The following is a 12720-nucleotide window of genomic DNA, read 5'->3' on the forward strand; positions in this document are numbered from 1 at the left end:
ATTGCGCAACAGACTGGTTAATAAGTTTGGGCCCTTTTTCTCATTTCTTTACTAACCATATAGTCAAAGTAAGAATTAATCGTTTAATCGCATATTGTGTACTGTTTGTTATTTCGGGGTACTGATTTGTAACAGGGGACACATCGCGCAGCATCCACCCAAACGAGATTTCTTAAGTTTGGCCAGGCCGGGGGTCTATCACCCCCTATATTAAGCTGCTAGCCGAAGCAAGAGTTACATACTAAACCAGCTGGTCCTTGTTAAACATATCTATAAGCTGTCTGGACATTAACATAATCACTGAAAGACACTGTAGTTTCAACACAGACACAGGCTCAGTCTGTTGACACTTATCCACAGCACAAGTTAAAGTGGGTTGCTGGAAATATTTGCAAATTCTCTTGGCATCCTCTCAACTTCTGATTTCTGATTGGACATTGAACCCATGAACACTACCTCAATACTTTTTAAAATTTTTGCACTACTTATTTAATTTAGCTTATACAGGTCCACAACCCCTTAATGGGAAATTCTGAAATCCAAAAAGCTCTGAAAACCGAAGTTTTTGGCACGCCACATCAACACTCAGGTCTAGCAGAGGCCGCCAGACGTCAGTTGTGGCTCAGTGCTCGTACTGGTTACTCGTGCATTTGCTGTTCACTGATATTTTGTGTTCACTGTTGACTTTGTGTTTAATTTCACTGTGAAAATGTCAAAAAGAGCTGCAGATACCCCTATGGGTAACAATAAGAGAAAGAGAAGGAAGCATCTGTCATTATCAATAATGCAGAAAGTGGAGTTATTGCAGAAGCTTGATCGTGATGTGTCTGTGCAGCGTCTTACATAGACGAATTTCCCAAGATAATAACTGATGAAAACCTTAGCCCTGAACAAATTTACAATGCTGATGAAACACCTAACTATACGTTTTGTGTTCACTGTTGACTTTGTGTTTAATTTCACTGTGAAAATGTTAAAAAGAGCGCGGATCGGGAAAACCTGGAAGTTCTCTCTCCAGCACTCGTTGCTTCAGCATGTACATTTTCTTGTCATTATTCCCTAAACAATACAGTATAACAACAAATACATATCATTTACATTGTATTAGGTACTATAAGTAATCTAGAGATGATTTAAAGTATACGGGAGGATGTGCGTAGGTCCGGGTCTCCCCCTGGTCCTAAAGTCCACCTGCACTGAGACTGGTTAAATAAGGAGGGATTCTGAATTCTGAAATGCAACTGGCCCCAAGGATTCCGGATAAGGGATTGTGGACCTGTATATACACACACATTGTAATTCACTATTTTTCTCTATTATTACGTATTGCATTGTACTGCGACAGCTGCAAAGACAACAAATTTCGCGACATAGGCTGGTGATATTAAACCTGATTCTGATAATGGTGGGAAAGAGGCTATGGTAAGGGCCCAGAACTTCGAGTGCAGAGGATACATACAGAGGTACACAGCATGTGATATATGGAACCAAAGGCAGGTGCAACTGCAACATTTACAAGATATTTGGACAGGTACGTGGATAGAAGAGGTTTACAGGAATGTGGTTCCAGAGCAGGCAAGTGGGACTAACAGGAAGACATCCTGGTCAACATGGACAAGGTCAAAGTAAATGTATTTTCAAAGTAGGTATATGTTACCATTTACAACCTTGAGATTAATTTTCTTGTAGGCATTTACAGGAAAAAAGAAATACAATAAAATTTTACAGAAAACTATACATAAATAATCATTGAGGTAAAGACTGACAGATATCAGATCTGCAAAAGAATACAAACTGCAAATAAAAAAAACACTGAGAACATGAGTTATAAAGAGTCCGTGACAGTGAGTCTGTAGGTCATAGAATCAGTTCAGAAGTTATTTATTCTGGTCCAGGAGCCTGGTGGTTATAGGGTTAAAACCCAGATGGACAGAAGCGCCTGTTTCCACATGTATAACTACATGAGGAGTAGAGGGGGCCATACCCTTGGGAAGAGTTTGCAGTCATAACGAAATGTCCAGGGCTAGGGGCTGAGAATCAAAGTGAGGTCATCAGGGACAGGACTGGATGATTGAAGTCAAACTCTCCCTCACCCTTGATTTCCCATGGTGCATCTTATGGGGACAGCCCAACCCCCTCAGAAAACCCACCTGCTCTCCATCATACTTACCTCATCAAAGTTCATCTTATCCGGATACCTGGGCGGGAGATAGGTGAACTGTGATGGTGACATCGGGGGGCCATAAACTGCAGGGGGAAAGACAACACATTTTGTCTTCTAAATCCCAACAACAGATGACAATATGGTTGCACATAAAATAGATGAACCAAGCTTTAAAACTAGTGACAAGTGCTCCTGAAGTGTGATATTGATATATTTTGTGATAGTTACATATTCTTCAGAGGTCACTGAGACATTGCTAAGGTCTGGACTGCGGAATGACTGTTCCCTCAGATCAGCCACCGTTTACAAGCTCTGCCATATTTCCCTCTTCCGAGGGAAGCTTGAGCTTCACTTGTTAGAATCAGCATCAACAATCCTCCAACATCACGGTACACAAACAGAATAAGTAGTACCTTCACAATAGTCCAATGCTATATTTCCACCCCATTACTCCAGTAAGCTGCAGCCAGGCAAGGGTATCGCCTTTGCTCATCACACTAGATGCCCTTGTTTGCCTGGGTGAACCTCACGATGTGAGTGAAATGTTACATGTTATGCCTGAAAATGGAAACTGTCCAATCCAAAACATTACCATGCTTTCAAGCATGGTTAAGACATTTTTTGGCATACAGTTCCTTCAATAGGTGTGACATCAACTTATCATCCACATTATATAATACATTGATTGTATATATACAAATATTTAAAGATATCAATAGATATTTCATGTACTTTTCACCAGCTCAAAAACACTTTGGTCAAGGGATATGGGGAGAGGGCAGGAACGGGGTACTGATTGTGTATGATCAGCCATGATCACAGTGAATGGCAGTGCTGGCTAGAAGGGCTGAATGGCCTACTCCTGCACCTACTGTCTATTGTCTATAGCTATACATTGAATGTAATAACACTTCTTTTAGATTCAAATATAAACTGACTGTTATGTAATCTGCACTGATTATTATGCTAAACTATATATTCAGATGCATTTTCTGCACAAGATGCTATTTAATGTACAGGCGCTTAACAAATTCATATACATTTGGTGGGTCTTTTGTCAAATACTCTTCCTAATCAAGAACCATGGTGATCAAAGGTGAAGAACTTGGCTCCAATTGCTTTGTGGTTCCACGTGTCGGGAGCATCAGTGTTTTAGACGGAGGCTAAATGTATTGGAGGGAACAATTATCTAAAGTCAGGCTTGAACTTTTCTTACAATTTTCCCACAGGTCCAATATGTGTCCCAGAACTGGCTGATTGCTTGGTTAAGCGATTGAGTTGTAGATGTAAGAATTCCTGAGCTGTTAAGTTTCTCAGCTGCTCTGCATCCTGAACATCCTGGTAAACCCCGAGAGGCCTGGCTGAAAGCCAAGGCAGCCTCACTTTGTGACTTGACTTCACTACTTGGCTTGCAGCACTGAAAATTGTTGGCATGGTTTTCTTTCTGCTCACCCTCTTGTATTTGAGGACTGGTGAACAATCAGCTCGGGCCTTACTTTCAACACAAGACACCTCCAGGTGAAGTGCCACAGCAGGAGAGAAAAGCCTTGTCTAAAGGGGCCTCAATCAGAGGCCTATGGCTGAAGTGGAGAGGATCAAGCAGAGGTCCAGCTGATTGGCTTTATGCAGGTGACAAGACAGTTCACAATGCAGCATGGTAGTGCAATGCTTTACAGCATCAGCAATCGGGATTCAATTCCTGTTGCTGTCTTTAAGGAGTTTGTAAGTTCTCCCAGTGATAACGTGGGCTTCCTCCAGGCACTCCAGGGTTTGTGTCAGGGTTAGCTAGTTGTTGCCCTGCTATGCTAGTGCCAGAAGAATGGTGATGCTTGCAAGCTGTCCCAGCACATCCTTGGATTGTGCTGGTCATTACATTTCGATGTATACATATCAAATACAGCTGATCTGATCTAATCTTTTGAAAATAAAAGAGGCATTTCTTGGCTAATCAGATCTAAGTGAGCAGGGACCTGGTACAGGGCTCAGACCCTTGCTCCAGTCTGATATCTGCAAAGTATTTCAGTCTAAAGCAGTAACAGTGGAAGTAGGAGGACTTCTCTTTGGGGTGACTACGTTCTCTGTTCTGGGGTGGACATGCACATGTTGCTCCTCACCCCCATTCTATTAAAGTATCACACATCTTCATGCTGACATTTGCACTGGAAATGGCGTGGGGAAAGCTCACTAGCATTCCTGGGATGGAAGTGTTGTCAGATGAAGAGATATTGAGCAGCTTTAAGCTTCTAATGTCACCTCGGTTTAGAATGAGGGGTGACACATCAGATTGTCAGGATGGATACTGAGAGCATGGCTTCCCTCAGAACCAGGAGACATAATTTCATATTAAGTGGTCAACCATTTAAACTAGATTGGCTTTATTTGTCACATGCACATCAAAACATACAGTGAAATGGATCATTTGCCAACAGAGTCCAAGGATGTGCTGGGAGCACTCGTGTGCTTCTGGCATCAACGTAGCACACCCACAGCTTTCTAACCCTAAACCATAAGCCTTTGGAATGCGAGAGGAAACTGGAGCACCTAAAGGAAACCCGTGTGGTCAGGGGTGAACGTACAAACTCCTTACAGACAGCGATGGACTGAACGCAGGTTGCTGCACCGTAATAGTGTTACACTAATTGCTACACTACTGCGCCACGCTAGAGAGAAAAAATGTGCAAATTCCTCGCTAATGGAGGGTCATGAGTGTTTCAAATTCTCTACCCCGCGTATAACCAATGTAGACACAACTGAACTTTGACGGGATCAAGGGATGTGGTGAGGGTGTGGAAAAAATGTTACTGATGCCAAGATTGCATCAGCCTTGATCTTACTGAATGGTAGGAAAGTCTCCGGGGCCAATTACCCTTGTCCTATTTCTGTTTATGTTCACGTACAAATCCAGAAGGCCAGCTTTGTTATTTATTGATTTAGAGATGCAACGTGGAAAGGACCCTTCAGGCTTTCAAGCTGCACAGCCCAGCAAGCCCTGATTTAACCCTAACCTAATGACCAATTAACCTTACTAACTGGTACGTCTTTAGACAGTGAGAAGAGACTGGATCATCCCGAGAAAAGCCTTGTATTTCATGGGGAGGACCTTACAGAGGATGCCGGGGTTTAACACCAGACCTCTGCACCTTCCACTAACCGCTTTGCTACCGGAGTGCCTATTATACAGACTGCTTCACCATCTAAATCCATCTCCTTCCCCCCGTACAGGAAAAATCTGAGAAACAACCAAGAGCTTGCTGATTCCTGATTTCTCTCACCAGCAAAGGCACCTGCAGACCAACTGTGACACCTTTCAATGGCTGAACTACCACAATGGACAACGGACTAGACCATCATTCAAGTCAGGCTCTGATTTAACGCAAATATACTAAGGAACCCTCAGCATGTAAAGTGAAATATAAACTGATGAAATCTGTTTATTCCTGAGGACCCACTATGACTGCTATTCCCTTATAACTGCACAGAATGCTGAGTAGTTTCACTACTGGGATTGTACTTGGACCAGCTCCAGACCTTTGGCTGTCTGGTGCCATGTTTTCTTTTAGAACAGGGATATGTCTGTACAGAAACAAGAAAAGACAATTATGGACTAAGTACACTTTAGCATGGAGAAATCAACAGACTAACTAGACAACCCTTCCATTATTATTTCTTCTGTGCAGTCTCCATTTACATCTACCCCAAAGAGTCTAAATCAGTCTGGGATCTTCTTCTCTTGTGTATGAGAGATAAGATAGGGAATTAACAAATGATTCAACAATGATCCAATAATGGTTTTCTCTCTCTCTCTCTCTCACGCACATACACACACACACACAAAGCTATTCTTTAGCAGGAGCTACCGTTGACAAGAGAGCACCATGGTTATCCCCTGACCCTCTTCTGACTTAAGTAGGGACACTATCCTCTTTGAGGCTGGTTAACTCGTAGTCTAGACCCAGGGTCGAACCTCAGGCTTATTTTGGTTAGCATGCTACAGTTCTGAGTCAGGATGTTAGCCACAGTGAGGAGAGTTCAATTAGCTTTTAACTCTTGTGTCCGCTATTTCTTTACTTTAATGAAACTGGAAATACCAGTTTGACTGATATTTCCTGCCCCTCTGCATGTCAGATCAGAATTTAACTTACTACAAAGAACTTCCATCAACAGTCAGAGCACAAACCTCAACTATTTTGTCCCGGGGTGTTCATTCAAACATCTGGCCTTACTTCAAAGACCATGACAACATGGCACTCCTAAAATGCGTTTTTCTCTCTCTCTCTGCCAACTCCAATCCAGAAGCAGAGAAAAAGAGTCAGTAGATGTTTTGGCACAGGCACTGGTGTAACAAGAGGAACAAGCTAGTGAGGTAGGCATATGAGAAAGGAAAGTCTCACTCTCACCCTAAATCCCACTCTCAAAGCACTGAAAACAAAAAGAAAAACAAAATTGAAGGGGTGAGGGAGAAGGTATGGGGAATAGGTGAGCCAGGGAGAATATCAGAAATAGGAGCAGGATTACAGGCTTTCAGGCCCACTACACCGTTCATCATGACCATGGCTGAACTTCTACCTCAATGATCAAACTCCTACAGCCCCCCCAGGACAGAGAATTCCATAGGTTCCCCATCCTCCAAGGAAAGAAATGTTTACCAGCAGTGACTTTGTTTGGCCAAACCCTTCTTCTGAAACCTCGGCTCACAAGATGTATGTCTGAGCTTGTCCCTTCAATCCACCACATCCATATGCCAAACATTTTGCCCAAATACACTAATCCTATTTGCCTGCAAAAGGTCCACATCTTTCTATGTTCTGTTATTTAAGTGCTTGTCTCCTGTCTCTGAAATATAGCCATCACTTTCAGATGTCAACCTCTCTCAATGTAAAAAAATCCCTCAACTCCTCTCTAAAACTCTTCTCTCACTTTAAACCAAATCCTTCCTGTTTGTGATCCCCCTACCAAGGGGAAAACAATTCTGCTCATCTACCCTGTAACTCTTATAATTCATCACTCTGCCTCACTAGCTGTGAGGAAAACAAACCCAGCCAATCCAAACAGTACATGTCTTACCCCTACTTCACTTCTCAAATTGTATCACATACACTTGTTGGGGTTAAGTTCTACTTGCCAATGCTTCACAATTTGTCATTTGATCTATATCTCAATCATTTACTTATTTACTGATAACAGTGTGGTGTAGGCCCTTCCAGCCACACTGCCCTTAGCAACTCAACCCCAATTAACCTTCACCCAATCACGCAACAATTTACAATGACCAATCAACTTACTAACTGCTACGTCTCTGGAGTGTGGTAGCACATCACAGCCCCCAGGGAAAACCTACGCATTCCACAGTGAAGGACATACAGAGACTCCTTATAGAAAGGCGCTGGAATTGAACTCTGAACTCTGGAATGACCCAAGCTGTAATAGCGTCTTGCTAACTGCTATGCTACCATGGCACTTGTGCAGCCTTAGACAACCTTGCTCACAATCTGTAACACCACCAACTTCAGTGTCAACCATAAAGTTACTAATCATACCTCCTACATTTATATCCAAGTTGCTTATAGATATCACAGTCCCAGTACCACTCCTTGCAGTACACCATTGCTCACAGACTTCCCAATCAGGAAAATATCTATTTCTTCCTTCAGCCTTCTATCACCATTTAATCAAAGGAACATTAGCTACCCCCCCCCCCCCCCCCCCCCAGTCTCTCAGCACCTCAACTGGCTGACAACGATACAAAAACTTACTACTTTGCTTCCCTCAGTATTCTGGGATAAATTCAATATATAGCCTTGGAGAATTACTAACTTTTTTTGTAAGCCAGTAATATTTAACATGGCCTTCTGAATATTGACCTGTTCTGAATTACCTACATATCCCTCCCTGAACTCACTACCTTCCACATTGTTTTTCTTAAGTGAATACAGAGAAGAATTATTCATTTCAGACCTTGCCTATATTTCCTGACTCCATATACAAATTACACCTTTGGTCCTAAAGGACACCCACTCTTTTCTTGGTTATCTATCCTCTTGCTTCTCAAATACAATCAGGCCCTTTCCCATTTACCCCATACTTGGCTTCTGCACCTATATGTTGGCCTTTAGTGATTTTTATACAGGCACACCCAGTCCCCTTGAACATCAACATCACCCAATCTTTCACCATTTAAAAAGTTCTTTGCTGTTACATATACCAAAGTGGATGATCTCACATTTTCCGCTTCATTTGATTGTCACCCACTCAGTCAGCCTGTTGCTGAGACCCTGAAGCCCCTTTGCATCCTCCTCCATACTCACAATCCCAGTCAGTTACACATCTCCAGCAGGTTTGAGATTGTGAATGTTGAGGGGCTGTAAAGAGGGGGAAGAGTGTGGGGAGACAAGATGGGGAATAGTGTTGGGAGAAGGGGGAATGTGCATCCTAGGGGTTAAATGGGATCTTCTGCAAAAAGAGAATAGAGAGAAGAGAAGGGAGTTCCATGACACCCCAAAATTCATCACAGTCATTGAACCCTTAAGATGTATGGTTACTATGATTACAGTGGAGGAAGAACAGCAATTTGTGGATAGAAATCTCCCCAAAAATGGCAATATATTTAAGGGATAAACATTAGACAGTAGCTTATGGATACCTATCCTTCTTTCAGCAACAGTCCCAGGAAAGTGTTTGCATTTCCCTGACTCAGAAGGAGTTCACTGTGCTGTCTGCACTGGAATGTCAGCATAGCGACAGCACTTCTCCACAGCAGCACACCGCTTACTCCAATGAACTAGTTCTCCTGACCCAAACAGCGTCAGGATGTCTCCTGACCATCATACTTAAAGGAAGCTTCAACAGAGCACACCACAACCAATACATTCTTGACTTATGCATATGAAAATATTTACAAAAGCATTAAATATCAGCCACTGCCCTGTAGCTAAAACAGAGACATGGGCTCATAAGGTCGAGTGCACTTTGACCCCGATTTCACTCCCAGGCTGATGGAGACATTGCCACCTCTTTACTTAGAGAGACTGAAGATGCTGGAACCTCAAGCGTAAAAAAATCTGCTGAAGGCACTCAGTGGATTTCAACTCAAAATATCACCAGTTCCTTTCCTCTCACAGATGCCGCTTATTCCCTTGAGTTCCTCCAGCAGATTGTTTGCCACACTTTTAAACACGGCTGAATTTTTTTTCAGCATAGGACATTAAACATGCTGCCACTCTAATACACTTTAAACCAGTCATAGTTGCATTGAACAAAATGAGAATTTTTGCAAATTTACAATCCCCTTAAATGAAAGGTATGAAAAAGAAATGGGAACTACTGAGAAAAAACTGGAATCAATTGACAGACAACATGTCACCACAATCTGTCTCCTCTCAGTTTCCTGACACACATATTTTTCTTGTTACCTCCTAAAAGGGAAAGGATGTTCTCCAGATTTTTATAGTTACCAGCCAAATTTCAGACATTATATAAGCATTGACCAGTTTTTATTCTTCTGGTTCATGTGCCTCAATTAGAAACAGCATGGGTGTAGATACAATGTTTGTAACTGCCATGATGTGGTGAATTTCACTGGCTGGAGCTCCAACTTTCACCAACTTGAACTTCAGGCTTCCATGGAACTATAGGACTTACAGACCGATGAATTGTTCTGGGATCCTGCACTATACCTGACCAAAGGTTTGATCAGAGACCTTGTTCATTTATTGAGGATTTCAGACTTGCAAATTGGGAAACAAAGGGGAAGTCTAATTTTTAAATCTCCTCTCCTATCAGATTCCTTCCTCTTCAACACTTTGTCTTTTCCATCCATCACCTCTACGCTTCTCACTTCATCCTCCCTTCTCTACCCACCTACCTTCCCCCTCACCTGGCTTCACCTACCACCTTCCAGCTTGTACTCCTACTCCTCCCCCCATATTCTTATTCTGGCCTCTCTTTCCTTTACCATCTTGATAAGGGGTCTCAGCCCGAAATGTCGACTGTTTATTCCCCTCCATAGATGCTCCCTGACTTGCTGAACTCCTCCAAAATTTTGAGTGTCACTCTAGATTTCTAGTATTTGCAGAAACTCTTGTGTCTAGTCTTTTTTAAAAAATATTTTACTTAATTTAGGTGTTGTAATTGTTTCATTTTTTTTGAGTTTGAATTAACTATTTTTAAAATTTTCATGAACGTCTATTATTTACTTCCAATTTTAGCAGTTTTGTGTATCCGATTTAAAAGCAGTGATGACACTGCAAACATCAATTCACATCTTTGCCTTGTCAGGGGCTATCAGAGGTGCTACAGGGGCAGGGACCATGCATTGACTGAGACCTGAGATGGTGTGACAGAATCAGTCATCAGCCTAGCAAGTCAGGACAGCAAGATCCCAAGCATCCTGACTGGGCAGAGAAACGTGATGATCCTTCCAAATGATGCAACTTAAGAGGTTTTGCAAGCTTTCTGCGTTTTAAATAAAATTGTTATGACAAAGAAAATGTTTTGTTTTAAAGTTTTAAAAGCAAAATCTATCCTTGAAAATGCTTGTATTTGATTTTAATTTAAAATGCTTCTACAAAAATAAATGCACACATATGGTGATGTTTACGACTTCTAGTTCCTCAAATCTATTTCTACAATTTTACAGGAATTTTCTAATATAAACTGTTTTTAAAAATTAAAGCATTTCCAATGCTATTACACTATGGAGATAACATAAATGTTTGTTCTAAATTTGCTTCCACCACTTTGGGCTATAATTCAATTGATCACATTAACCATTAAACTGGCACTTATAATACTGTTTCCAAAAGAGTAAAGAAAGCAAACAACTGTAGGGAGATTTCACTGGCTTGTTTATTTCACTTTAGCAAGAAGTTGGCACAAAACTGGGGATATAAGTAAAACTATGCTACAACCTCCTCCCTTCCCTTTGTTTTAGTCCCCCATTTGCAAGTTCACTTGAATTATTACTGCACTTTGCTCAACCAACGACCATCAGTCAAGATCAACGCTACAACAGGTCACCAAGATCCAAAGTGACCGTCTTACAGCAGCAAAATTATTTTTCATTTCCCGACTTTTCTTTAGTCCTCTGGATGTCTGTAGTGCATATCCAGATTCACTGTGGGAGAAAACACCTTCTCCAATATACAACACCATTTGTGAAAACAGAGGTTCCCAATGCATTTTTACCGATGAAGACAGTGAAGATTTAAAATAATACAAACCTTTCTTAACATGTTGTAATGGTTTATTTGGTCTTGTTTATCATCTTCCCTCTATTGTCAAGGCATGAAAAAATATGAAATGAGATAAAACCATTTGGCCTAGAACACAGTGAACTGACCATACTGATTATTTAATCATCTGGGGGAAGGTAACTCATTAGAGGTTAAACTTCCATTAAGTAGAAGGTGTTTCCCCAACTCCTTAAGGACAATGAAAGAGAAATAAACTTCAGGGCTGCAATTAATCATTCCGGAGCACAAGAACAATCCTGACTAGCTGTTCACATCACTGTTGATCACTTAGCAGAACAGGGAATCGTGGAAGGAGTTCAGGGTATTTTTGCTGCCCATAATAACTTCTGTTTCCCTGGCGTACCTATTCTGCTACATCAATGATGGATCAAAAAAAAACTGTGCTGGAAGCTGCTCTTACTCATTGCGTCCAACATTAGATGGATGAAGTTGAGATTGTCATCCTCCAGTGTGCTCTGGGGCTTGCCAGGAATGTTGATAAAACCGTATCGCTCTTTGTTGCACACGTACATCTGGACCTCTGCAAAAGAAAGCAACAGGGAGGCTGACTGGAGCCTGGCAATTTGTTTAGCCTCATCTTCCAAAGTAGAGGTTAGCATAACACTATGACAGCACCAGCGCCCCGGGTTCAATTACGTTGTTGTCTGCAAGGAGTTAGTATGTTCTCCCCGACTATGTGGGTTTCTTCCAGATGTTCTGGTTTCCTCCCACATTCTAAACACGTTTGAGCTAGTGGGTTATTGGTCACCTGGTTGTAATTGGGTGACGCTGGCTTGTTGGGGCAGAGGAGCCCGTTACCATGCTCTATGTTGTAAGTTAAAAAAATTAAAATATTTGCACTTCTTGTCCCAATCCACCAAAAGTCTCCTCCCCTCAGTAAATCCACATCTAGTTCTCTAACACCCAGAACCAGCCCACTCTTGTCCATACTGTTGACAGCAAGAACATAATGTAACAGCAGCAGACCTCTTGACCCAAGCCATTCAATTACATGAGGCAGCACTGCATAGCAAGGTAGGCTTCAGGGCTATTGTTACTGTTTCCTTGAATTCTTGTGCATGTTTTGGGACCCTCCCAACTTTCCCTGATTCACCCCAGCATCCGAAAATGCCATTAGTTCCATCCTGAATGTGCTCAATAGCCGAGCCTAACAACAGATCCCCAGGCAAATACAAGAACTGAAAACAGAGGGAACAGAAGAACAAGAGGAGGAGTTGGGTGGGCAGTCGATCCACCAACACTAACAGCATGGATGATCCTACTTTTTAAACCCTGCAGTATTGTGTTCATTTCTGGTCACCTCAT

At 41.9% G+C, this 12720-nt stretch overlaps 1 protein-coding gene across 2 annotated transcripts in view; it reads right to left on the minus strand.

The window, feature by feature from the left end:
- Nucleotides 1-12720, minus strand: part of cercam (cerebral endothelial cell adhesion molecule) — a 100037-nt gene that overhangs the window by 43877 nt on the left and 43440 nt on the right. For both annotated transcript variants that reach the window (XM_073052809.1, XM_073052808.1), the window contains exons 6-7: nt 11816-11935; nt 2171-2247 (exon numbers count right to left, since the gene is read on the minus strand). In XM_073052809.1, coding sequence (XP_072908910.1) covers nt 2171-2247; nt 11816-11935 — 197 coding nt within the window. The remainder of the gene's footprint in view (nt 1-2170; nt 2248-11815; nt 11936-12720) is intronic.

Source organism: Hemitrygon akajei, chromosome 7 (assembly GCF_048418815.1).
Source record: "Hemitrygon akajei chromosome 7, sHemAka1.3, whole genome shotgun sequence".
Classification (NCBI taxonomy): Eukaryota; Metazoa; Chordata; class Chondrichthyes; order Myliobatiformes; family Dasyatidae; genus Hemitrygon; species Hemitrygon akajei.